At 40.9% G+C, this 25,369-nt stretch overlaps 1 protein-coding gene across 6 annotated transcripts in view; it reads left to right on the top strand.

Moving 5' to 3' along the window:
• Positions 1-8,327, top strand: part of SOGA3 (SOGA family member 3) — a 45,118-nt gene extending 36,791 nt beyond the window's left edge. For 2 of the 6 annotated variants that reach the window (XM_032862491.1, XM_032862492.1), the window contains exon 6: positions 5,603-7,061. In XM_032862491.1, coding sequence (XP_032718382.1) covers positions 5,603-7,009 — 1,407 coding nt within the window. In that variant the 3' untranslated portion in view covers positions 7,010-7,061. Of the gene's footprint in view, positions 1-5,602; positions 7,062-7,508; positions 7,846-8,187 lie in introns of those variants that run through there. The other 4 variants (XM_032862496.1, XM_032862494.1, XM_032862495.1 and 1 more) reach the window with 4 other exon arrangements.
• The last annotated feature ends 17,042 nt before the right edge of the window (positions 8,328-25,369 follow it).

The following is a 25,369-nucleotide window of genomic DNA, read 5'->3' as shown; positions in this document are numbered from 1 at the left end:
GATGCCTGGAGGTGCTGATAGATGTAATGGAGGAGATTTTAAAACAGAAGAGGAAATATTTGGGGGCAGCAATGACGTCATGGCTCTTCATAAAAATTGGCTAGTTATTGACTTTTGCATGCATCAGTTGGAATCGCATACTATAACATACTTTTTTTTATTCTTACAATTTGTTTTCTCATTAAATAATAATTTTAACTAAAGCGATATTGAAATATCCAAAATTTGGAAAAGTTGATCTCAATTTTTTAACAAACACAACTTATTAAATTTTTTTTAAAGATTTATTTATTTATTCATTTTAGAGAGAGAGCATACAAGTGGGGAGAAGGGCAAAGGGAGAGAATCTTAACTAGCCTCCCAGCTGAACACGGAGCTGAGTGCAGGGCTCCATCCCACAACCCAGAAGATCGTGCCCAGAGCTGAAACCGAGAGTCAGATGACTCAACCGACTGAGCCACCCAGGCATCTCATAAAACACAGCATCTTGAATGTTTATTTTCCCTTTTCTTCTCTCTCTCTGCTCTGTTCTTGGTTAACTTTTTTTTCCTGGTCCTGGCACAAGGATATCAAGAAGGATCAGCAGTTCAAAAGTCCCAAAGAGTCTCAGAGCCAGAGCCTTACTCCATTTTGTATCTTTCTCGTTGTCGTGTTACTAGGTTCAAAGATGCTCTGTCACTGTAGCTTTCTCACTCTACCTTTGCCATTACTGTAGCCACCTTCTCTACATATTTTGCTATGGGTCATTTCACATGTTGCAATCAATTCTCTTCTCCACCTCATTGATGGAGAAGGGGCTATATTCTCCTTGTTCTAAAATCCTAAGTCAGCTGTAATAAGCAGTTTATTTCTTTTAAAACTCACATTTGGCCTATTCTTATACTTCCTATGTTAAAGTTTACTTATTTCTGCAACAATACTCTCTTATCCAGGAACATCTAAGAGTTTGTTTGTAGCTCTGTGACCCTCCCACTCTACGCGCATGTGAGCACCTTTCTGTAAAAGACATCCACACCTTTCATGGGTTTCCCAGTGGGACCTGGGACCTTACAACAATCAAGAAACATTGCGGTCCACCCGTTTTTATTTCCTGGCCCAAACACCTGGGAAATTTTAAGTGCGCTGTTGTGGCCATTAAAGTCCCTGCTAGTGTTTCCAGTTCATTTATTTTCAGAGATTATTACCTGTAGTTTTCCAAAAACCACCCCAGTGGATTGAGCAGGACTGTCTTGGATGGGAGATCTCAATTATAAAGTGGTCCGCAGATGATTCTATTACTCAGTCAAGGTTGAGGACCATCGATTCTTAGATTACTGCCAGCCTCCTATTCTACTGTTTATATATTCATCTCCCATACCATCCCATCGCCAGGGTGGATTGTCATCATGGGTCATGTTATGCAGCTTTGACTTGTCAGTGTCTAGTGTCTGATACTACAACGTGTTCAGTATGTGCTTTTGAATACTCTCGTGTCTCCTTTATCTAGATTGAGCCAAAAGAAATTGCCAACATGCTGTGATTTTGACCTATGCAAATGACAATTCCATATGGTTCAACCTACTATTATTTGTACGGCTTTGTACTTCATTTTTATTTGCTTCACCTTCTTCGATGGATGATTTACATGTTCCTTCAGCACCACAGTGACTGTATTTGCTGAGAAATGGTATCACACACAGTTAAGGGCAGTTACATGCCAGCTGTATGGCCTTAGATGACTTATTTATTCTTTCTATGCCTTTGTTTCCTCATCTGTAAAAGGGGATCATAATAGAGAGTGGTACGAATTAAATGAGTTTAATCCATGTAATTCATTAGGAATGTTATTTAGCATCTAGTAGTGGCTCAGTCAAAGCTGGGATCGACTCAGCCCAGCTGGCCCCTCATCGTCCTAATGCTCCCCTTCTTCACATGTCATTCATATCTTCTTAAGAGTGAGTCTTTAATATACACAAAAATAAGAGACCACTTGCTTCACATGTCAAAGCACTGTAATGTTTCTTGCCTAGCATTAACTGTGGACAATAGGAGCAAAAGGGTACTGCCCAGACACTGTCAACCAGGCACTTCCCATACCATCTCGGATTTAATGTTTTCAGCATTTATACACAGTATTTCCATGCTCAGTTGTAAATGCAGCTACAATACTTAGGTTACAGGCTGAGCATGCAGGGCACACTGGCTTACAGGTTCTTAAGTTCTTGACCTTGTAGAAACTATCACACTTTGTATACTGAAAAGATTTTATTTTATTTTATTTTTAAGATTTATTTATTTGACAGAGAGAAACACAGTGAGAGAGGGAACACAAGCAGGAAGAGTAGGAGAGGGAGAAGCAGGCTTCCCGCTGATCAGGGAGACCAACGTGGGGCTCGATCCCAGGACCCTGGGATCATGACCAGGGCTGAAGGCAGATGCATAATGACTGAGCCACCAGGCACCCTGAAAAGATTTCTTTTTAAGCAAATACAAAATAATTACTATGTTGTCCATCATTTTCTCCGTCCCTCATAGGGACTTTCTTACATGTAGTATATGTTCAAGTCTTAAAATAAGGTTTATGTTTTCATTCCTTTAAGGCAGGGGAGTTTACATATATGCAAATCAGGTAGCCCTCCTTGCTAAAACATTAAATGTTATGCTTGCTTAATGTAGCCTAGTGAAGTGTTATTCTGCTCCAGTCTGTGACTTAGACCACATCCAGTGCTATTTTGGATGGATTCAAACTGCAGTATTTTACTAACACTTTTTTTTTTTTTTTTTTTTACTAGCAAATAAAGGCCTAGACTTGCAATCAAGGAGTACTACCACACTCAACCTAACTTCCCAGTCTCCCCTACTCTTACTTTCTAACAAAGCGTAGCTTATGTAAAGGCATATTGGACTTGCTTATTGCTGGTCACCTTTCTACTCAAGCATTGTTTCTAATTCCTGCATGATATTTGACTCTCTTGCCTGCCCGCCACACCTTTAGCCATGTCTTATGTGTCTCTCTTTCTTTTCTTCTCTTCGGTTCCTTTCAGAACCGCTGCCATAGCTTCAACCATCACCTCTATACATCTCATTCTCATGTTCCTCCCCTTTGCACCTGAACTCTCTGCAGGGCCAGATGTGTAATCTTTGTAATCTTGGGCCTGAGAGTTCACTTGCCTTCGATAGATGTTTCCGCTAGATACCCCTCCACTGACACACCTCAAAGACAGCATTTTAATATGCTTAGACCCATCTTCTTCACACCTTCTCCTCTTTGTTCATTCTCTTTTCCTGTCATTAGCAGCACCAACCAGTAAGATGCCTAAGCTGGAAACATCAGAGTTATCTTTGAGTCGTCTGCTGATTCAATAGTAAATATTGTTCTGTGTCCTTAGTTTCATACTCACCGAACTGGTTTGAGGGCCCAACATATAGTCTCTTGTAGAACAGCTTCTCTTTTGCCTGGTGAAATAGAGTTTCACGTCAAATCTTTCTGTGATTTACACTCATCCTTCTCTCTCACTGTGCTCCTGGGAATTCTCTCGTCTCTTCTCTCTGTGCTTCTGTCCTTTCTTCTAAACCCCTTCTAGAGGAAAGTATACAAACCAACACATCCGATTTCTTTTCTTTTACCCCATTGTCCTACTTTCCTTCTCTTGTGCTGCTTTTCTAGAGGCAACACTAACAATGGAAAGAATAAGAGTTTGGGAATCAGTCTGGTTACAGATGTACTCTGTCACTTAATAACTTGCGCTCTACCAGGTTAACCAACCTTTCTGAAGCTCATCTGCCTTATCTATAAAGTAGAACTAGATCACCTTCCTCATAGGACTAATATCAGGGCATAATGATATAAAGAATGTGATGGTCAGGCTCTGTGCACTCATCAGCTCTCAACCCTTCCATATTAATTCTCATTAACAGAAAGGAGGACAGGAGACCTGTGCCCTCCTTGTTCTACATCTCTTCCATCTCAGAGGCTCTGGGCCATATTTAATGAGCATCTCTGGCAGAAGCTTATTATTCCCACCTTCACTACCAGTGGTTGATGCTACTTTACCGCAATTCATTTCAAACACAGCTGACTCATTGCTGGGCAAGGAAGGCATTTTTATTTCCATTTAAAAAATGAGAAGGGGTGCCTGGGTGGCTCAGTCCGTTAAGCATTTGCCTTCGGCTCACGTCATGATCTCAGGGTGCTGGGATCAAGCCCTCATAGGACTCCCTGCTCAACGGAGAGCCTGCCTCTCCCTCTCTTTCTCCCCTTTCCCACCCTCCACTCATGCTCTCTCTCTCTGCCTCTCTCAAATAAATAAATAAAATCTTTTATAAAAAACATATTAAAAAATGAGGAAAACAAAATCCACAGAAGTTACGCAGTTGGCCCAAAGTACATACTTAAAAGCAAATGTGGGGAAATTGCTCTCAGGAAATGTGTCCTTGGGCATAATAATGTACTTTAATATTAGCTCTCAGCAAGTTGATTTCCAATTTTAGTTCGTTTGTACTTTTCAACTTAGTCAACAATTAGTATTTGGAGGTTGCCTAAGAATTGTGAGAAGAGCTTCCATAAGATCTACTCCATCATCCATTTACTGGGCAGAACCAACTTTATTCGTTTTAGACTGGTGGGGAATATATCTTTTTTTTTTATTTTATTTTTTAAGAATATTTATTTATTTATTTATTTGACAGACAGAGATTACAAGTATGCAGAGAGGCAGGGGGGTGGGGACAGGCTTCCTGCTGAGCAGAGAGCCCAATTTGGGACTCGATCCCAGGACTTTGAGATCATGACCTGAGCTGAAGGCAGAGGCTTTATCCCACTGAGCCACCCAGACGCCCCCTTATTTTTAAAATGATCTGGATGAAACACTTGCCAGTTTCTCCTTGGAGGAGCCATTCCAGTGTTAAGTTTTCCTTACTTTAAATAAGGTCTTTAAGTAAGCAATTTTGCCTTGAATGAAGATGGAGGAAAGAAGACTTTCTTTGCTCCTTCAGAATGACCATGAGCCTCCGAGTCAGACAGAACTGAATTCAAATTTCACCTTTGTTTTTTGCCACGTACTAGCTCTGTGACCTTGAAAAAGTTAAGGAGTATCTTTAAACCAGGCATTTTAGTATCTATCACTAAGTTCACTCTAAACATTAAATTAGGCCAGATGGATAAAGAACTTTCCAGAAATTGTCTGAGAGTCCGTGCTCGATAAGAGGCAGTGAGTACACGTCATGTGTTCCGTCCAGGGAATAGGTTTCACATTTATTATAGTCAGGGGAATTCAAATCACGTAAAAAAACAAAACATGCAAAAGGAACGTTGTTGAAATGACAGCCCCGCAGTTGTGCTCAGTTACAAGACATGATGGTCTCTGAATAGTGATGACCGTAGTGTTTTTCTTTTTATATTTCTTTTTCTTTATTGTTTCCAGGATGTGATATTGTCCTCGTCTTTTATCCACCAAATAATTTAAATGACTTGTAGAAAACATACAGCGTCTACTTATCTGGGTCTCATTAAATCTTGATTACAAGGAAAAAGCAACTACTTTTGCAGGTGTGCCTTTTTTGTGTGTTTTCGACTTACATAAAAGTGACCTCCTCTCCTCTGCCCCTCTTTTTCCCAAACGAGGAGGACAGTGAGGATCTGAAATGCCAGCTGCAGTTCGCCAAGGAAGAAGCTGCTCTGATGAGGAAGAAGATGGCCAAGATCGACAAAGAGAAGGACCGATTCGAACACGAGCTTCAGAAGTACAGATCCTTTTACGGGGATCTGGACAGTCCTTTGCCCAAAGGAGAAGCCGGGGGGCCTCCCAGCACCAGGGAGGCTGAGCTCAAGCTGCGGCTGCGGCTCGTGGAGGAAGAAGCCAACATCCTGGGCAGGAAGATCGTGGAACTGGAGGTGGAGAACAGAGGCCTGAAGGCAGAACTCGACGACCTGAGGGGGGATGACTTCAACGGCTCGGCCAACCCGCTCATGAGGGAGCAGAGCGAATCCCTGTCGGAGCTGCGGCAGCACCTGCAGCTGGTGGAGGACGAGACGGAGCTGCTGCGGCGGAACGTGGCGGACCTGGAGGAGCAGAACAAGCGCGTCACGGCCGAGCTCAACAAGTACAAGTACAAGTCGGGCGGCCACGAGAGCGCGCGACACCACGACAGCGCCAAGACCGAGGCCCTGCAAGAGGAGCTGAAGGCAGCGCGCCTGCAGATCAACGAGCTCAGCGGCAAGGTCATGCAGCTGCAGTACGAGAACCGCGTGCTAATGTCCAACATGCAGCGCTACGACCTGGCCTCGCACCTGGGCATCCGCGGCAGTCCGCGCGACAGCGACGCCGAGAGCGACGCGGGCAAGAAGGAGAGCGACGACGACTCGCGGCCGCCTCACCGCAAGCGCGAGGGCCCCATCGGCGGCGAGAGCGACTCGGAGGAGGTGCGGAACATCCGCTGCCTGACGCCCACCCGCTCCTTCTACCCCTCGCCGGGGCCCTGGCCCAAGAGCTTCTCCGACCGGCAGCAGATGAAGGACATCCGCTCGGAGGCCGAGCGCCTGGGGAAGACCATCGACCGGCTCATCGCCGACACTAGCACCATCATCACGGAGGCGCGCATCTACGTGGCCAACGGGGACCTGTTCGGACTGATGGATGAGGAGGACGACGGCAGCCGCATCCGCGAGCACGAGCTGCTCTACCGCATCAACGCGCAGATGAAAGCTTTCCGCAAGGAGCTGCAGACCTTCATCGACCGCCTCGAGGTGCCCAAGTCTGCGGACGACCGCGGCGCGGAGGAGCCCATATCCGTGAGTCAGGTACAGTTCTGCCTATTGCGAGCCACGGCGATGGCCAGGCTGGTCCGCGGATTCGTGCTCCCCGCTGGGGCGTCTCCGCGCACCGACCTCCACGCCCCGCTTCAGGGTTCCCGCGCAGAGCCTCACTGGGCTTCGGAGCCCCACAGCACACGTGTTCTCTCACACTGTCCTTCTTCAGGCCTCGGGTTTTCGGAACCCGCTTGGAAACTCCCTCCCCTCTGTTTTGGTTAAAAAGGAAATTTACACACACCCCCACCATCAGTTTTTGTGCAAAGATTAAAGGATCTTAAATAGGTATCACTATGTGTCGATATGTTCAGTATTACTCTACCGGTTCTAATGGATCAGGCTGCAAGAAGATCCCAGATGGGAATCTTTAATTGTGAATTTGCAGGTTTTGAACCAAGATTGAAATTGAGTTTTAAAAAGTGGCTTAATTACTTAGTATCCAGGATTATTGTGCAACTACTGGCAAAGGTACAAGCCAACAGTGAAGAGAGGATACTGTGTCTAGATCCCTACCAAAAGGAACAAATAGAAGTCACTCCTTTACAAGTGGAAGTAATAGGATCGTTATTTCTAGGGGGGGAAAAATCACTGCCATCTCTCTATGTCAAAATTGGGGAAGGAGTGTTATACGTTAACTTTAATCCAACACTGATTCAGAGAAATAGTAATAACTATTCCCGAACAGGGAAAACCAGCATTTTTCCTTCATCCTAATTTGTAGAGGCACAACTGATGAATTGGACTGAGCTGCTCTAGCCAGGTATGGTGGCCAAAGACCCATGCATTTTGTCAGAATTAACCACATATGAGAGAATTTGTAAAACACAGCAGGCAGCGCTACCTCTCTGGCAAGCCTCCTGTCCTGTATCCATTGGAGAGCACACGGAAGTACAACAGCGTGCATGGCTTTTAAGACACGCAAGAGATTTAAATTTAAAGATCACTGTATACGCAGAAGCATGATATTAAATTAACTGCCTGTTAGTCACAACTAGAAAAATCGCAACCCTATTGCTTATTTACCTTGCATGTTGCTCTGCTTTGTTATGAAAAAAAAAAAAAAAAATTTTTTTTTGATAAAACTTGTTGAATTTTGAAATATTAAGGCTTATTGTTTCTCTAATCATGTCAAATGGTTGGCTTTCGGTTTCCTTGTAGCAGATTTTTGAATACTTGAAGCATGTGGGTTTTCAATTATACCATCAGGGAAAAAAATAGAAATCAGAGTGAGAGAAAGAACTGTGTGTATTAACAGGTTTCAGATTTTGTAAATGCAGGCTTAAGGGAGGGTTCTTCTTCATCTTAAATTGAATGAATGCTTAGATTAATTAATATGAATTTAAGTTTTAAAAATTATTATTAATTAACTCTTCTCTTTGTCTCTGCATTTACCTTCCCAGATGTTCCAGCCTATCATTTTACTTATTCTCATTCTTGTATTATTTTCATCACTTTCTTACACAACAATATTTAAACTTGTCTTCCTTTTTACGCTGTTTTTTGTACTGTAAATCTTCCATCATTTATCATTCATTGTAGTATTTTCAGTTTATTTATTTTGTTCACCGTTCAAGACAAGAAGTAAAAGAAGTATAATTTCTGTAGTAATCAATGCTATAAAAACACTGAAGACTGCCTATTTCTTTAAAAGATCCATCTTACCACTACCAAATTCAAAAAGAAGCCCAAGCATTAAAATATTTCAGGTAAGGAAGTAATTATGACTTTTTATATAAATCATTTCAGTTTTTGCTTCTTTCTTTTACATCTTAGTCAGTACTCTTCTTGCTAACTAATTATGACTGTAAAAAATGACAAAATCTTTCAATTACTTCTCAGTAGTTGATTATTATGGTAATTGAAAAGCTGGACATTCACAAGACGGTCATATCTCAAAATATAGATAGATGGATTTATAAAGTATCTTTGCTTGGTTGCATTAGACCAACAAGATAGTTTTGATATCCAGTAAATGTTAGCAAAAATTATGGTGAATGAATGAAATGTGACCATCATGGAAAGTAAGCAATTTGTCGTGATGCTTGCTGATGGTATTCTGTTTAGAAAGATATGTTTGGAAGCATGAGAGTGAATTACGCATTAGTTCATTGAGAAAGTGATTATATCCCTCCTACTGCATTTGACCAGCTCCAAGCAAAACAGCCATTTCTGCATTTACCTATTATACTTGGGCATTTGTTGCTGATCAGATTTGTTGCCTGGAGTTCTGGCCTCTCTAATAGGTTATCACATAGAACTGCTTCCAGAGCAGATGGTACAGTAGGGAAAAAATAGTCATTCTCTAGAATTTCATCAAGTCAAAATCCAAGGCCAGTAACATCGTTCCAGTGGGAGTTGTTCTCTAGGTATAAACTTGCTTTGGTGAACCCGAGCATCTTCCTTTCTCTTCATCCCTAAAGCAGCCTGGATAGGTTCCATGTATCCAAAATGTCCTGTTCTGTCCATTTTGCTGACAGTGTACCCAGTGGAAAACTGGAATGTACCACTGCCATCAGGATTCAGAAATATCAGCACTCATGGAAGTCAAGCACTCAGAAATGCTTTGCAGCTTGGCTGGTGGATATGAAAATCTGTGGTTAAAGTGAGGTATCTTAAAATAAATAAATAAATAAATAAATAAATAAATAAATAAAGTGAGGTATCTTGCACCTCAGCATCAAGAATAATATGTGGAAAATCTTTGGTCTACTATGAAAGTTGGTTCGGGTAACAATCTCCTGAACCCTCATCCCCCAGTACTTCCATTTCCCTTTGAGCAGTAATTTTTTAAAAAAAGAAAAAAAAAATACACTTCACAATAGTTGAGAATTCCACTTATAAAAACTGCTCTTAGTCTCCGTGTTGTTCTTTACATTTTTCTTTTTAGCTTTTGTTTTGTTTTGGAGGGAAGAGAGACCAAGAGTGAGGAGGAGTAGTTAGCCAACAATTGGAATCTGTCACTATCTACTTGGCTTTTCGTCTTAGAGATTCAAAAGGCTAGGTAGAACTTTATGGCAAAAAGAAATAAAATAATCTAGGTGCTGTATTTAATCAATTATTCCACTGTTTCTTAAAAAAAAATTATCTCAGGGAAGACAACTACTTTAAAAATCAAAGTCTGTCTGTTAGAGCCTTGATTAAGCTCCAGACTGCCATCTCAGGGGGACCATTTTAGTAGCAGAACTGAAAGTCAGTGTTCGATGGCTGAAATTTATCAGAAATGTTTATTGCCTTTGAAGCCACCCCACCCACCTAAGTGATGATTTTCAGCTACCCCTGGAACGTTGGGTGGTTTATGGAGGTGTTGTAGGTGGTCACAGTAACTGGGAAGCTCTAATGGCAGTAAGAGGAAAGGAATCAAAATCTCAAATAATTGTCCCACCCAAATGGTTAATATTGTCCCTCTGATGAAGCATGGTATGCAGTGAACGTGCTCACTTCAGAAGTATCATGGATAGTCACTACCCTGTGTGACTTTAAGAAACGGGCTTCAAAATTGTAACTTCCTTTATCATGAAAAGAATCAAGAACTCAATATCTAGATCAGTGGTTTTCAGTCCTAACTGCATACTGATGTTCTAGGATGTTACTAGAATTGAATTCCTAGGATGTTTCTAGAATTGAGCCCCCACCTCACCAACTGACACCGAATTTTTGAATCCAGGCTTCTGTATTTTCTAAAACTCCCTTGAACCATTTCTTTAGATGTTTGAATTGTCTAAAATATACATACGTAGCCTGACCCAAGGCTGCGACCAACTGTGTGAGGCCAGCAGTATAGAATCCTGAGCCGTCTAGGTTTCAGCAGACCTTAAAGCTTCCACCATTCAGTGGATGTCCACATGCTCTCTAGTATATGGCTTTTGCCTCTAATGACAAAGCAGTTCTAATTCTACAGTGGTGCAGTGTTAGAAAACTCTCTTTCATTAGCACAGGTTCTCGAAACCAACAAAAGCAGAGAAGACAAATGGGAAGAGGACAGGACAGAAAGCAGGACTAAGATGAATAGTGGGTGGGTGCAGGGTCATGCGCACACCTGCAAGTGTAGGCACATACACACCCTCAATTAGAGCATCGAGATGAACACACACACACACACACACACACACACACACGGACAATCTACCAGTTTGTGGATTTGTATACAGTTATCTACTCCACAAAGCTTCCCGTGTGGTGTGCCACAAATCCTCTGGGAAAGGTAGGTGCCGGCTGACTGGTGTCCAAACCAAGATGAGAAGGCATATACAAGAGGTGTGAGAATGCAACAAAAATACAGAACATGGATCCCTGTGTATTTATTTATTATTTATTTTTAAAGATTTTCTGTATTTCTTTATGAGAGACAGAGAGAGAAAGGGAGGCAGAATGACAGAGGGAGAAGCAGGCTCCCCACTGAGTAAGGAGCCCAATGCAGGCCTCGATCCCAGAACTCTGGGATCACAACCCGAGCTGAAGGCAGACGCTGAACCGACGGAGCCACCCAGGCACCCTGATCCCTTGAGTGTTTAACAAACCATGGAAGGAGGTGGCTGTTAGGTGCAGACAAAATGATATTCGGTTTTTACTCTCTTAGCACTTTCAGTTGGTTCATTGACGCGGACCAGCATGTGAACAGCTGACTCTTGCAGGTACTCTTGGTGAAGTGTCAAAACACATGAACAAAAAGGCTCGTGGCTGCAGTTTATTTTTATTGGACACCTGAGAGCATGTTGGATTTCCCTAAGGAAACAGTAAAATCCCAAGACATTTTTGCATGGAATGAAACAATAAATACATATATGCATGCATGCAGACATACATACATGCCTACATGCTTACATACAGGGGTGCTGCATATATCTCCACAATATCTCGTGGCCTGAATAACAAAGGAGAGGCGAGCCAAAGGAGGTCTAGGCTGATCAAAACACCAGCCGCATCCTTAGATCTCTTGTTAGGAATTAAAGTCATCCTGGCAACAGGGATATTAATCTCACCTATGAACTTCTAAGGCATTGGTTTTAGAGAAGAATTCAATCCAGGCACTCCATCTATGGAACCCCAGTAAGAAACTGAGGAGGAGAAACAGGACTGACTTGATTACTGCTCCCATGTTCTGAGAGAATTGGGGTCACTCTGATAGCTTCTCTGAAGTTAAGGAGACAACTTTACAATATGGTTGAGTTCCAGGGAGATGCTTTCCAACTCTCCACTACCCGCTGCATACGCCACTTTCCCATTTGTGCCCACATATAAGCACACCCCTCTCCCATACTGTAGTGTACAGTGAGACATGCATTCAGCATCAGGGAGTTCAGACCTGCTTCTATCTCGTGGGACTGCTGGGAGCAAGTACGTAGGAGGTGGTTTTAGCAAACTGCTAGGAAGTGCAAAGCAACCTTATCCCTTGCTGCCTTCTCCCTGGAACTTAAGGCTGTTCTGTGAGTGCCCACAGTCTGTGGTTTATCATCCCTACATCACCATTTCTTACTGTCCCTATAGATGTTAACCACATCTATAGCCTGTTAACAGAGATGGTACCCGAGACCACAGAAAGAGCATCCCCTGTACCTTCTTCCCCTTCCCTTTGATCCTGTTACTTGCATTATCTTTGTTGTACAAAGCTAGTTCTAAAAGAGGAAGGCCCAGGTTTCTTTGTTCATCAAGAGAACAAAGTCCTCCAACTACTGAGACAAGGAATTTTCTCCTATTTGTACCTTTGAAGCTGTGCTATTTAAACATGACACTGACAAGAAATTCAAACAAGCAAACCTTATTGTAGACAATTCCGTTGCATGCACATTCTTGAGCTTAGGAAAGAGTGTCTTTGGTAAGTTGGCCTGGATTTAAGAAAAAAAAAATCAGTTGGCTATTTTTAAGCATAACTGACTCAAACTCATAAAACAAGGGAAAATTCAGTGCTGAGCTTGGAATGTGTATTGGCCTGCATTTTGCAACCTTCCTTTCAAGCCGTGTGACAGAGTTGCGACACGGTTATTTAATCAGCTGCCAGAGAAGTTTGGTATGTCAATTTGGTAGCGAAGCCTTAATTCCAAATATTCACACACTCTTTGTAGCTATATTTGGGTAGAACTCCAGCCCACTTTCATCTGGTAGTCACGCTTTGGGTCAGATGCTCTAACTGAAGGTAAGGATTAAAGAGAAAGTGGTAGAGCATATCAGAAAGTGAGAAAAGCTGTCCTTCAATGTTGATTTTCCGTGGTCCCTGCTGAGTGTTTGAGCTGAGCTGCTTATGTATCTATGTTAACAAACAAGACGTGATTTTTTTAAAGATTTTATTTATTTATTTGACAGAGATCACAAATAGGCAGAAAGGCAGGCAGAGAGAGAGGGAGGGAAGCAGGATCCCTGCTGAGCAGAGAGCCTGATATGGGGCTCGATCCCAGGACCCTGGGATCAGGACCTGAGCAGAAGGCAGAGGCTTTAACCCACTGAGCCACCCAGGTGCCCTTTGGTACATGATTTTAATCAAAGGCTGACAAATAACATTTGTTCCTTTTTGAGGTTGTCCAGCATAATGTACCATGAAATCCAGCAAGTCAGCTCTTCAAATTCATGTTGAAAATACCTATCTTAACTTATCTATGCGTTTGAAAATTAAGAGGGTGTGAGGGGCAGAGAGAAGCGCATTGGTTTACCCAGTGGCCTCAAATGGCTTATAAGGGAAGAGAATTCGAGAGCTTTTTTTTTTTCTTTTTTCCGAAAGATACCTTATAGAGTCTGTTATTTCTTAAAGTCAGAAAATTCTGCTTAGCATCTAGTTTATAATTTCCTTTCTTTATTTTCACAAATATGTGCAACTTTTGCACAATCCATGTCATTTCCTCTGAATCATGAATTCCTGGACAGACAAAACAGAGCTTGACTTTTTAAATAGAACCACCTATGTGGCAGCCTAAATCAGTTCTTTAGAACTTCAGAGGGAGAATGTTACTTAACAAGTCAGCAAAATCAGTTTATTCTGGATTTTAGATGACTCTTAGCAATCTGAGCAACTTTACCTGGGTGGGAGCGGGGGAGCATATCTGCTGAGGCACCAGGGCCACTGCATGGAAGGTCTTAGCCTTATTCTAACTGCTTAGGCTCCATATAATGAAAATATCCACATGAAGCCCCCAAAGGAGGTAACTGATGGAAAGTGAGGATCCCCCAGCCTTGGATGCTATAAGCTCTTTGTTTGAAGTCCTGCTATTTGTAGAAAGTAGATGGATTCAAAAAAGCAAGGGAAACTCAGAACAGATAAGAAAGAATGAAGTGTGGGACTCTTCCTGTGCAAAATATTTCAATGGCAACAGCATCAATAAAAGAATATGGTGTCAAGGCCAAGGACAGCCATTGGGGGTACTGTGTTTGCATCTCTCGTGGATTTCCTGAGAGACCTTGGTGTGGGCCATGGGTCTGCCTGACTGCAGAATGCTCTGATCACAATGTTCACAGGGTTGCCTGGAACTATGGCTTTGGGCCTCGCTGTTTGTACCTCCATCTTTAGAGCCTTTACCATAGTCTTCCCACGTCATGATGACATATTTCTTCTCACCTGGGCACCAACCCATGCATTTGGCACCCACCCAGACAATCTCCCATTCTCATCACCCTCCTTCTCCCCATTTCATGTCCCATGAAACTGATTCTTTTCCCAAGCTCCAATCAAAGCTAACCTCTATTGACTTGTTCCTCCCAGTCCTTTCTATGTGCTGGCTCTTCTTCTATGTGCCAAGGTGGGACCAGCCAGTGACTGCTTCTTCTGTCAATGAAATGTTATTAGACAATTACAAACTGGAAACACAATACTACCACCTATTGGTGATAAATCTAACATTTCTGGTAGAAGACACAAGTGGGCCAGCAACTCGGCAACTCAGCAACTCAGCAACTCCCCAGGAAGGCGGGTGGGGAAGGGAAAGGGAGTAGGGACTTCTTGCTCTGTCTTTGGCTAAAGGGCATCTCCGCCTGCTTTACTGCTGGAACTCCTGAGGGAGAAATGACTCGGGGTGGCCCTCTTGTGGTGGACCAGCATTCCTGAGGTTCTTTTCTGAAATAAGAGGTAACTCTAGAACAATAGGTCCCGTTATTAGTTATTATTTAGATTTTGTTCTCATCATTATCCAAAGCTCCCAAGTCAAGAATCTGTAAATAATATAATGAGGTGCTAAAAACCAGTTTGATCTATCTCTAATTTTAAATAGCCCATAATCCTAAAATGCTTTATTGCTTTATTGTTTTATTTCTTCAGAACACAGACCAATACTTAAACAGAACAGTTCGTTTAAGACTGTTTCTTTTGAATATTTTTGTCATCTGGAAATGCCTGTACATAAGCCCCATGACAGATATGCTTGGCCAAAACCTCTGCTGACATGCCACCAACACTCAGAATAGGAGAGCCAGCATCCCATGATTCTAAGGGGAAAACATCCAGAACTGGGGAAAGAGCACATTTGCTGAAACACAACAATCTAAATATGTGACAATCTAATACTTTGTGTGTGACTCTCATAATCTTATAACCCAAAACAGATTCTTATAAGTATCAAAATTATATTGCTTTTGCTAAGACAGAATCCAAACCCTGTCATTCTTGGACTGAAATAACATAGGACCCAATTTGAGAGAACTAGCCATGGAACTTTGTAAAAATTAAGAAATCCTGGCCTCATCACCTGATTCCGAAGTCTGGGGGAATGTTCCAACTTTCATGATTTTTTTTTTTTTTTAATCATTCTTTGAGTGATTGCAGGGTACAGCAAGGCTGGGAATTAACACTAAATTATGGTCCCCTTGATGGAATGCTGTGGGGACTAGGAGGAGAGTCTCTTCACATTTGTTTATACGTTTATTTTTGGGTAGTGGACTACTCAGGATGTGGGCAGTCATGCCACAGGTTACCTTTCAGGAATCATCAGCATTGACCAAGCTCATTGTGAAAAATGATTTGTCTTACTCTTCTTCTGGGCCTTAGGATCCAACAGTTTACCTCGTACAGAGTTGGTGCTCACAAATATTTGTTAAATGGAACATTAATTGGAGTGCCCAAGACCTCTCCCTAAAGAATGAAAGAGAATTTAAGGGTCAAGAGAGTTCTACTAAACAATCAATATCAAGTATCATAAAACATTTTGAAAATTGCAAAAGACATTATTCCAGAAGGAAAGATTATTTTAAATGTATGCCCTATAATAGTCTCTACATTTTAATATGCATAAGAATGAGTTCAGTTTTTCAAATTCATCCCCTTTCCAATTGTTTTCATTTCCTTGTCAAGGAAAATAGAAATACGATACCCTTTCAACTGGTAAATATGTTTGAAGAGTAAAAGAAAAGGGACTTTAAAAAGTATGCAAACCAGAAGTCAGAAGCCACCAGCCTCATATACAGCCAGAGTTGCCATAGCATAAAGAAATTAAATAAATGACTGCTTTGCAAGGCTTCAAGTTCATCATTCAATGAAAACTATAAATTAAATGTGTGCTGGCCTGCTAAAGGCAAAGTTGGAACATTTATTCCCAGATTTTCTTCAACTACCAAATTAAAATCCTTTATCTTTGCATTTGGACCCAAGATGCAGATTATCTCAGGACACAGGCCTCTGTAGGTAGGCAGTCATCAAGATAAATACTCTATTTGACTCCTATGTTATACTTGGAAGATGGAGTAGCCTCTCCCTCATGTGGACTTAGAAGATGGAATTTAGAAGTTGACAAGGCCAGAAATCAATGTTTCATGCCCCGAATCCTTTTCCCTTGAACTCCTTGGCATTTTAAACTTCAAGGCACTTCACCAAGAATGAGAAGACCGGGATTCTATTCTCGGCACTGCTAGTAAGTGGCTCTCTGACCTTGACCCGATGACATAACATCAGGGCCTCCTTCCTCAGCTGTAAAATGAGAGGGTTGGCTAGATGATTTCAGAGGTCCTTTCTGGCTCTAAAATTCTCTACATCTAGAAACACCTGCCATGACATTTATGCACTCAATGTTCTTGTTTCACCCTTTCCAAAATGTTTTCATCTGTGGTCTAAGATTATTATGCATATAGACTTCTTTAAATCCTTTTTGGGATTTTCCTTTTTGTATCTCGACACCTAACTGGTGTTGCTGCATTTACTTGACATGAAATGTTATTTTATTCATGTCCTCACATATCAGTTCTACATTGAGATAGGATTAGTATGGCACCAGATTTGCATGATTCTTCCAAATTCTCTCCAAGAGGCAGAGCAATGATTTGGGTCAATTTCATATTTGAAGGCATAAATATATAAATTGGTTTAAAAGCAATCTAGATTATACCACAAATTGCATTTTTGCCATAAAGTTTTCAGCCATTCTTGACATCAGCTTGAAAATGTCAGGCACTTCAAGATATCCAGATATCCCTGAGGGGCTGAGTATACCAGCCTTGGTCTTTTTATGTACCTAACAGTAGGAACTTTTCTTAAAGTTTTTTTAAAAATGTTTTTCGTGGAAAGATTCAAGAGCACCTGTGCTGATTTTTAATTGCCGTCCTGTCCTTTCATCATATATATATGTGTATATAGCATGGAAATTGAACCTAATACATATAAAAATTATTCAACAAAAAGGGTTGGTAAACACTAGAATAAGTGATAGACGTGGGGCGAAATTCTTGTCAAAATTCCTAGTTTGGTTCTGCATAATTTCAGGTGAGTTTTACCGTGACAAGAAGCAGATGAAGCACCTATGATAAATCATTACTAGGACTTCCATGAAGAGGGCATTGGAATTGATCCTGTTGAGTGACAGTACAGAGGATAGCCCAACATCATTTCTCCCATAACTTAGCCACATATTATCTGAAGTTCTAATAGGATTTAAAAACCAGTCTTAATTATATTTACAAAGGACCCATGGAAATGAAGAGGTTCAGAGTGGAAGAAAGTGTAGGGGCAGAAATGTTACCAGATAATTCTGTATAGGTGCTTTGGGGCAATCCTTTTCCCCCACTCCAGGATTTTCCTCCTGTCCTGGTAAGGATAGAGGCAGGAATACACTACCATTTTTGGGGTGCATGGCACTAAAAGTATCCCCTCACACTCTGACAACAACCTCAGGAAGTAAATATAAGTATCCCTTTACAGAAGAAACACACTCAAAATTTCACACAGATGAGTGTTGGCAGTAGGATGGCAAGATCTCCGTGACAAAATTCCCTGGCCTCCAGTTAGAGAAACAAGTTCCAAACCCTACTCCTCCACATGGGCATCTTTCTATGAACTTTGGGAAATTACTTTCTATCTCAGGGTTTTATCAGTAAGACTGGGTGAATAATATCAACACATACATTTGCTATGAGCGTGAACTAGGATAAAGATACATTCCAAGTAGTTAGTGCAGAGCTTTGCAGAGAGCTGCCTCTCCCTGAGTAATCGTTATTATTGCTATAACCATTATGTTGTTATTGCTTTTGAAATCATGATGGCAGGCTTTTGAAACACAGCATGATTTCCTTCAATTGCACTAAAGTGCTACCATGAGCAAGTTATTATTACTGAACTTTTGAGCTCCCACAAAATACTCATCTGGAACCACGCAAAAAAAAAAAAAAAATCATGTGAAAGTGAATGTGTAATGTTTTAATGACCATGCAGGAAATTCTTCAGACTTGAGGGTAAGACCTTAATATTTAAACCTTTAACAGGCTTATTTGCCGAAATACACACAAAATTGTTTTAGACACTTTCTTATAACTCATTTAAACCGAACATGAGCAGAGGCATGCGTGTACAAGTTCATACACAACCTGGAAATATTGCCAAGAAGGCATCTCTCCCAGTATTTCCAGGATAGATTCATTTGGCCATGGTCTAGGGGGCCCCTCCATATACTCGGGCTGCGGTATACCTCAGCTGAAAGCAAGCATATGGGTATCTCGTGGTGGTGGTTGTTGTTTTCTTCCCATGATAAATATCATTCTTTCCCATGGTCTCTGACTTCCTCTGGTGGGAAGACATCACTATACAGAGATCAAGCTGTCATAGAAACGTGAAGTGTATGATGTTGGTCTTTCCCTATGTCCCACTTCCACTTTATTTAAAGTCAGACGTTTGAAATGTTTTCACAAATCTCTGGAGACAGCTCCCGGTGTTGTTCTGCCACATCCAGACACCTACTTGTCAAGGCACTGAAGAGGGCTTTCTGACTCTAGCTGAAAAAGGGAAAGAGAGAGGTATGCAAGGAGATAATTCTTGCCTATAAAAACTGAGTTGACTTTTCCAAATGAAATCTAAAATTGGCCATTGTCATTGTGTGATATTAACACCAGCTCTTTTGGCAAGTTTGAAAATACTGGGCTCCATTATAAAAGCTAAAAATGTCCTGGACCTGGAGTTGTTTACCCGGAGCATGAGCCGCTCTAAAGTTACAGAGCTCTGGTTGGAAGACTGGCTTGAAGGCCGCCTCCAAGTAACTGACGTCACAGTCATCTCAGCTGCTGCTGTGACACCGAGCTGAGCAGCTTTTTGATTTGTGAAAGGGCTGAAGGTTTCTAAGGGACTTGTCAGTGCTGCTCTGTTGAATGGTTGGACAGGTTTTGCACTCCCATTTCTTGCAAAGAAGCAAGATACACCGAGCTGAGACTTTCGTCTTTAAAACAACAACAACAAAACCTAGCTATCCTTCCACTGCTAGTTGTGGTGGAACATCCGTAAGATTTCTCCCCAGAGCAAAAAGGTATGTTTCTTTCTATCATGTGACTCATTGTGGCAAAGTATAGAGGGGTTGCTGCTGATGTGACTTAAACTCTGGACACTGTTTAAGTGGAGCGTTAGTTCAACATCTGCCTCTTTCAGTGTCTGTGTCTGGGCTTAAAAACAGCGAGCAGGGTGGAGTAGTGGATTTTATTGACTTCCAGGGAAGCAAGGTTCAGCTGCTGTGGGTGGATTTCCCAACTCAGAGCTGACAGCGACATCCACCCTCTGAAACGGTCTTTTTCAGCACTGCTTCTCAGTACTTCGAGCAGTACTTCACCTACTGTGGAATTTCATTAAATGTATTTACGAGAATGCTGTTTTTCATCAGGATGAAGACTGTTTACATTTACAGAGTAAAGTTCACACTCCTAGAGATTGTTGGTATTTGAAAATTATAATGAAAAATAAATGTAGTTCATTCAAGATGATGGTTTGCTCACTCCATGACTAGTACTTTTGTAATCTGAGTGGAAGTGAGTGCCATTCATAACCCGTGAATCTGTGGTTAGCTGGGAATCTTACACTACATCTTCTGTTGTTTAAGTTGATGGATTTTGGGTACTTACTTATCCATGACAGAAGTTCCTTTAGAAAGTTTTCTAAGTTGAGAAAAGTAAAATCAGCGTGTCTCTATCTTGGAAGCTTTTTTTCTTTCTTTTCTTTTTTTCTTTCTTTTTTAATCCTGGATGTTTTCTAGCATGAGTGTATAACTGAAGAAACACAAGGAAAGAGAAGGTAATCAAATGAGAAGGCAAGAAGGATTTCTTCAGAATTGCATGTAGCATTATTGCTTTGGCCTTTTTGAAACATGAGGAACATGGTGAAATAACAAGAAACAGCAATGAGAAAATACTCCTTTTTGCCCTGCATGAAATCAAATCGTGGTTGTCTTTGAAAGATGCACTTGCATCTTTCAACAATAGGGGAGGAGTAAGGTCTTAATTTGTTGAAATGATGCAAGTGATTTGTAATAGCCTGGAGAAAGAGCTAGAGAGTTTTGGAGGCTAATGGTGCCTAACGCCAATGGGTGTGGGCATAGGAATTCCTCATCCCTCATGGTTAAAGAGAAGCAAAGCATTTCTAGGGCCAATGATTTTGCTAGGAATTGTGAGATTGATTGTACCTACTGTATGTAGCATTCCTACATTCCTTTGTAACCTCCTACAAATGAAAAACCTTTGATTATATGAAAAGTAGCATGTTTAGAAAAAAGAAATAGGAGAGCAAGAAACAGATACTCAGAACAAAAATCTCAGAAGAGAGAAGTAGCCATAGGGTCAGCACCTGTAACACTGTTTCATTTGTCTGGCTGACGTCCAGTTTCCAACGGGGGGGCGGGGGGGGTTGGTGGTTAAAATAGTAATGACCAAAGTGTAGGAAGATTGGAGCTTTCTTCAGAAAAAGAAGTGTTACCATGACCAAAATGAGACTGATTTAGGAAATTAATTTTTTGTGAGGTTCCTGAGTTTCTCTTAAATGCTGCTTGCTTATAGGGCAGAAGATAAGCAGAACTATTTCCCACCCCATCACCATGCTTGGGCTACCCACTCGCAACCCAACAATTCTGGCTTCCTGCCTTAGCCTCAGGGACTCAGAAGTAGGTTACATAGATTATATAATGCTACCTTAGCCTTGTCGAGGAAAGGACACATGCATGACTAATGCAGTTCACTCGATCCTTTTATATTTGCTCTAATAAATTTGTATTCTGAATGAAATTTGGCATGAAGCAAAATGATACAGAGTTGGAGACACAGAGAGGGATGCAGATGGCTCAAATCCTTCCTCCTCTCCCACGTAGATGCCAATATCCATGGGCGAAAGTGTGACAACTAGGAACAAAGAGAACGTTTGTATTTGCCTCAGTAGAGAGCACTGAAATGGAGTTTTAGAATCTGCTGAACCACTTTACCCTGTAACTTCTCATGATGGGACATTATGTTCCTACAAAGTTGCCCTATTACTTGGACTTTTTTTTTTAATATTTAAGGAGAATTATAATAAAAGCAGTTTAATGTAAGATTTGTCTATTCAGATTTTTATTAACAATAAAAAAAGTTGCCTAAATGTTCAATTTGCCATGTATTCTTAAAATATTTGAAAAATACTGATGGCAAAAGAAAGTCATTGAAAATATGAGAGTCTGCAAAATTAGATTTGTTCCTATTAATTTTCTAATTAAGTAAAGGTGAAAATTGTAAGTTTTATTCCAGAGAAAGAAAACATAAAGAAGGAAAAATGAAGGCAAGGAAGGAGGGAGGGAGGGAAGAAAAAAGAAAAAGGGAAGGACGGAAGGAAGAAACCAAGAAACAGGCATTTACTGAACACCCACTAGGATTCAAAACCATGTGAGGCACTTTTATTAAGCGTTCTCCCTGTTTTGTTCATGTAATCCTCACTACTACTCTATGGACCCCATTGTATTTCTGGAGGAGAAAGCAATAAATTCAGTCAGATTACGTTTGACATTTATGACATGACATAGATGCTAGGAAGACAACATAAATCCTCCCACAAAATTTGGCACAGATATTGCTCCATAGGAATTTTCTTTCAAAGGCTTGCTTTTGATCCATAACCATTACATTTCCTGGCACTAGATACTGCTCTGGCCATGGAAAGGGGAAGCTCTGTAGATTGGCCCTCATCCAAAGTAAGTGATGAGTTTGGCTGTTCGCAGTTAAGTGCAGGATTCTGTCTGCTTTGGCAACATTACCTGGGTTCATGTATAATGCTGTTACAAAAAGCAATCCTGAAGTAGTTTTGCTGGATGACCTTCAGGTAGGTTTAAAAAAAAAAAAAAAAAAAGAGAATAGTCTGACACCTTTTAGCCTTGGTCTGGAAGTGATTCAGGAAGAAGAGTTAGCAATAGAAAGAAAAATTGGAGGGGTGCCTGGGTGGCTCAGTCGGTTAAGCATTGGCCTTGGGCTCAAGTCATGAGCTCAGGGCCTTGGGTTCTCAGCAGGGAGCCTGCTTCTTCCCCACCCCCCACCCTGATCCTGTTCTCTCTCTTTCTCTCTCTCTCTCATAAATCAATAGAATCTTAAAAAAAAAAAAAAAAAGTTTAGAAAAGGGAAAGAAAATTGGGGACATTTGCTATGTAACTATAGGAGAAACTTTGTGAAGATTTCTGAATATTTCCTGTGCTTAGAAACAGGACGAAACATGGGCTGTCATAACACCTTCTTTCCAGGAAGCTTGAAATTAATCTGCTCCCTTTCTACAATTTTCTTGGTTACCTTTGCAGCTACCTCTTGAGGTCTTAAACCATTCCACTCTCCCTAAGAAACCGCAGTGTTAAGTACCTATTGTAAGCAAGAGAGTTTGAGCTCACAGTCAATTACATATAGCTTCAAAGCAGTCTGCCAGTCAAAAAATAGGCACTGTGCATTTCCTGTGAAGAGTTAGTAGATGAAATTAAAAGATTACTAGATAATCAAGATTAATGACAGATCTACCAAAACAAACAGAAAACAAGATTGTGTATATTCTTTACTATCTTTGTTTTGTTAGATCTTCATTGATGTATTTATTTTAGGCAACTTGCTTTGGGTACTGTGGTCACTGGTCACTGGCTCACAGGTGTGGAAGGTAGCAAAAGGACAAAAGGATGGACAGAGGAGATGGAACATGAGACTAGAAAAACAGCATGGCTAAGTGGATAAAATGAGACATGAGAGCATCTCAGACCTGAAATTAGCTTCTTTTCTTTACTGAATTAGTCACAGTATTAAGACTGTCAAAGAAGTAGGTAAAAATGACAAAGGCTCTGTAGCAAGTTGTTTATGAGAATGACAATGTAGATCGCAATATTTATGGGCTGTTTTTGAAGGTAGAGCCCTGTCTAGGGCACTCATTTTTTTTTTTTTAATCCTTATTAGTCTGTTATAATTCGTTGATAGATTGCAGCTCAAAAAATATGTTTGGAGCAGTTTACCCCTTGGATATGCATGTTCAGAACAGTCTGATAAAAACGAAATTAGTCTTCAATGTTTATCTTACATTTGGGACACGAAATACACGGTCATCTTCTGCCACTACAAAATGGGGCTTGCTAAGTAGTTATGTCGGCTTCATGCCACAGCTCCGATACCCAAACAGCTGTTGACTTTGGGGTCACTGTGCTCATAATTAGCATTAGCAGCCACCTGGTAAATTAACACATTTCGGTCATGGCCCAGATAACCAAAGAGCTAGACTTCCAATAGCCATCATTATCTTCAATAGTGATTCAGACATTTTAAATACTCTTTTCCACCCACTAAAAAATATCAGTCTGCCTTTTTTTTCTTTTCTTTCCTTTTTTTTTTTTTTTTTTAAGTAGACTTTATACCCAGCGTGGGGCTTGAACTCACAACACTGAGATCAAGAGTCAAACACTCCATCAAACAAGCCAGGTCCCCATATGCCCTTCTTAATAGAAATTATTTTTGGTAGAAGTCAGACCATGACTTTTTAAAGGAAAAACTAGAGAAAATGTGTAGATTTCTCAAATGATGTTGCCTACCGTGTGTTATATAATCTTTGTAACAACCCTTTAAGTAGCATCCATTTTAATGTAAATAAATCTCAGAGATTTTAGATGACATATAACAGAATTACTGATCTGGTATTTTAAGTTGCATCTTCAGGGGTGCCTGAGTGGCTCAGTCAGTTGAGCACCCAACTTGTGATTTCAGCTCAGGTCAAGATCTCAGGGTCATGAGATGAAGCCCTGCGTTGGGCTCTGTGCTGAGCATGGAGCCTGCTTAGATTCTCTCCCCCTGCCCCCTTCCAACCACACACACGTGCCATCCAAATAAATAAATAACTATTAATTAAATAAATTGCATCTTCAAAGCCTAAATATGCATACTCGAAATGCTAGAAATCTAATTATTTCAGTCACTGCTTAATGTGATCAAGGATATCCTTGCAAATGGAGCAGTGTTTTCTTCAGTGCTCTGTATTCAATAGGCTAAACAGATTGTGGTATATGGTCCATTAGGAGAAAATCAGAGCATGTGGTTCCCAGGATGGTTTTGTTGCTTTTACATTTTACTTGATGAACTAAAATAATGAACATATTTTTATGATTCAGTTTAGTTTTTTGCTGCTATGTCAGTCCCACCCAGATTGACTACCAACTCGGGTCTTATCACTACAGTCCTCACGTTTGTCATGGGCTTGCGACTCTGAATATAAATGGAGACTGTGATCCTGTACTACTCAGGACTTCAATTCACAGAAACACACAATCCGGTTGCATCCAAAACAGGAGTAATTCTGTTGCAGCAGAATCTACCACAGTTGTATGGATAGGACAGACCACCCAGTGGAATTTCATACTTCTACTCTTAGATAGTCACACAAAATTTCCATCTTTAGATTAGGTGGTTGGTTAAAGGAATGCTTACATCTTACATATGCATTTAAATATAATTTTGCTGACTTGTTTCAGAAAGGGGGAAAAACCCATTTGAGAAAGGGGATAAAAACCATTTGGACAATACTTACTTTTTGACTGTGTTATTTCTTTTTTTCTTTGTTTCTTTCTTACTTTTTTTTTTTTTTTAAATTAAGTAGGCTCCAACATGGAGCCTAGTGCAGGACTTGAACTCACCAACCCTGAGTCAGTGACTTAGTCGACTGAACCACCCAGGTGTCCCAACTGTGTTAGTTCTTCTTAAGCAGATTGTTCATCATCTTCTGTCTTAAGTATGGTTTTCCTATAGTTTGTTTATGTCGATGGCTCTTAACTAAGTTATAACATGTTTCCAAAAAGCAAATGGATTTGGAACTCTTTCTCCTTATGTTTATATTAGGCTTTATTTTAAAGGCAAGTGAGACTGCTTTGAATAAAACAACTCCAAGCTTCCAAGAAACAGTTG

The sequence above is a fragment of the Lontra canadensis genome, unplaced genomic scaffold, assembly GCF_010015895.1.
Source record: "Lontra canadensis isolate GAN:19392208 unplaced genomic scaffold, GSC_riverotter_1.0 scaffold23, whole genome shotgun sequence".
Classification (NCBI taxonomy): Eukaryota; Metazoa; Chordata; class Mammalia; order Carnivora; family Mustelidae; genus Lontra; species Lontra canadensis.
This window is presented reverse-complemented; position numbering and strand designations above follow the sequence as displayed.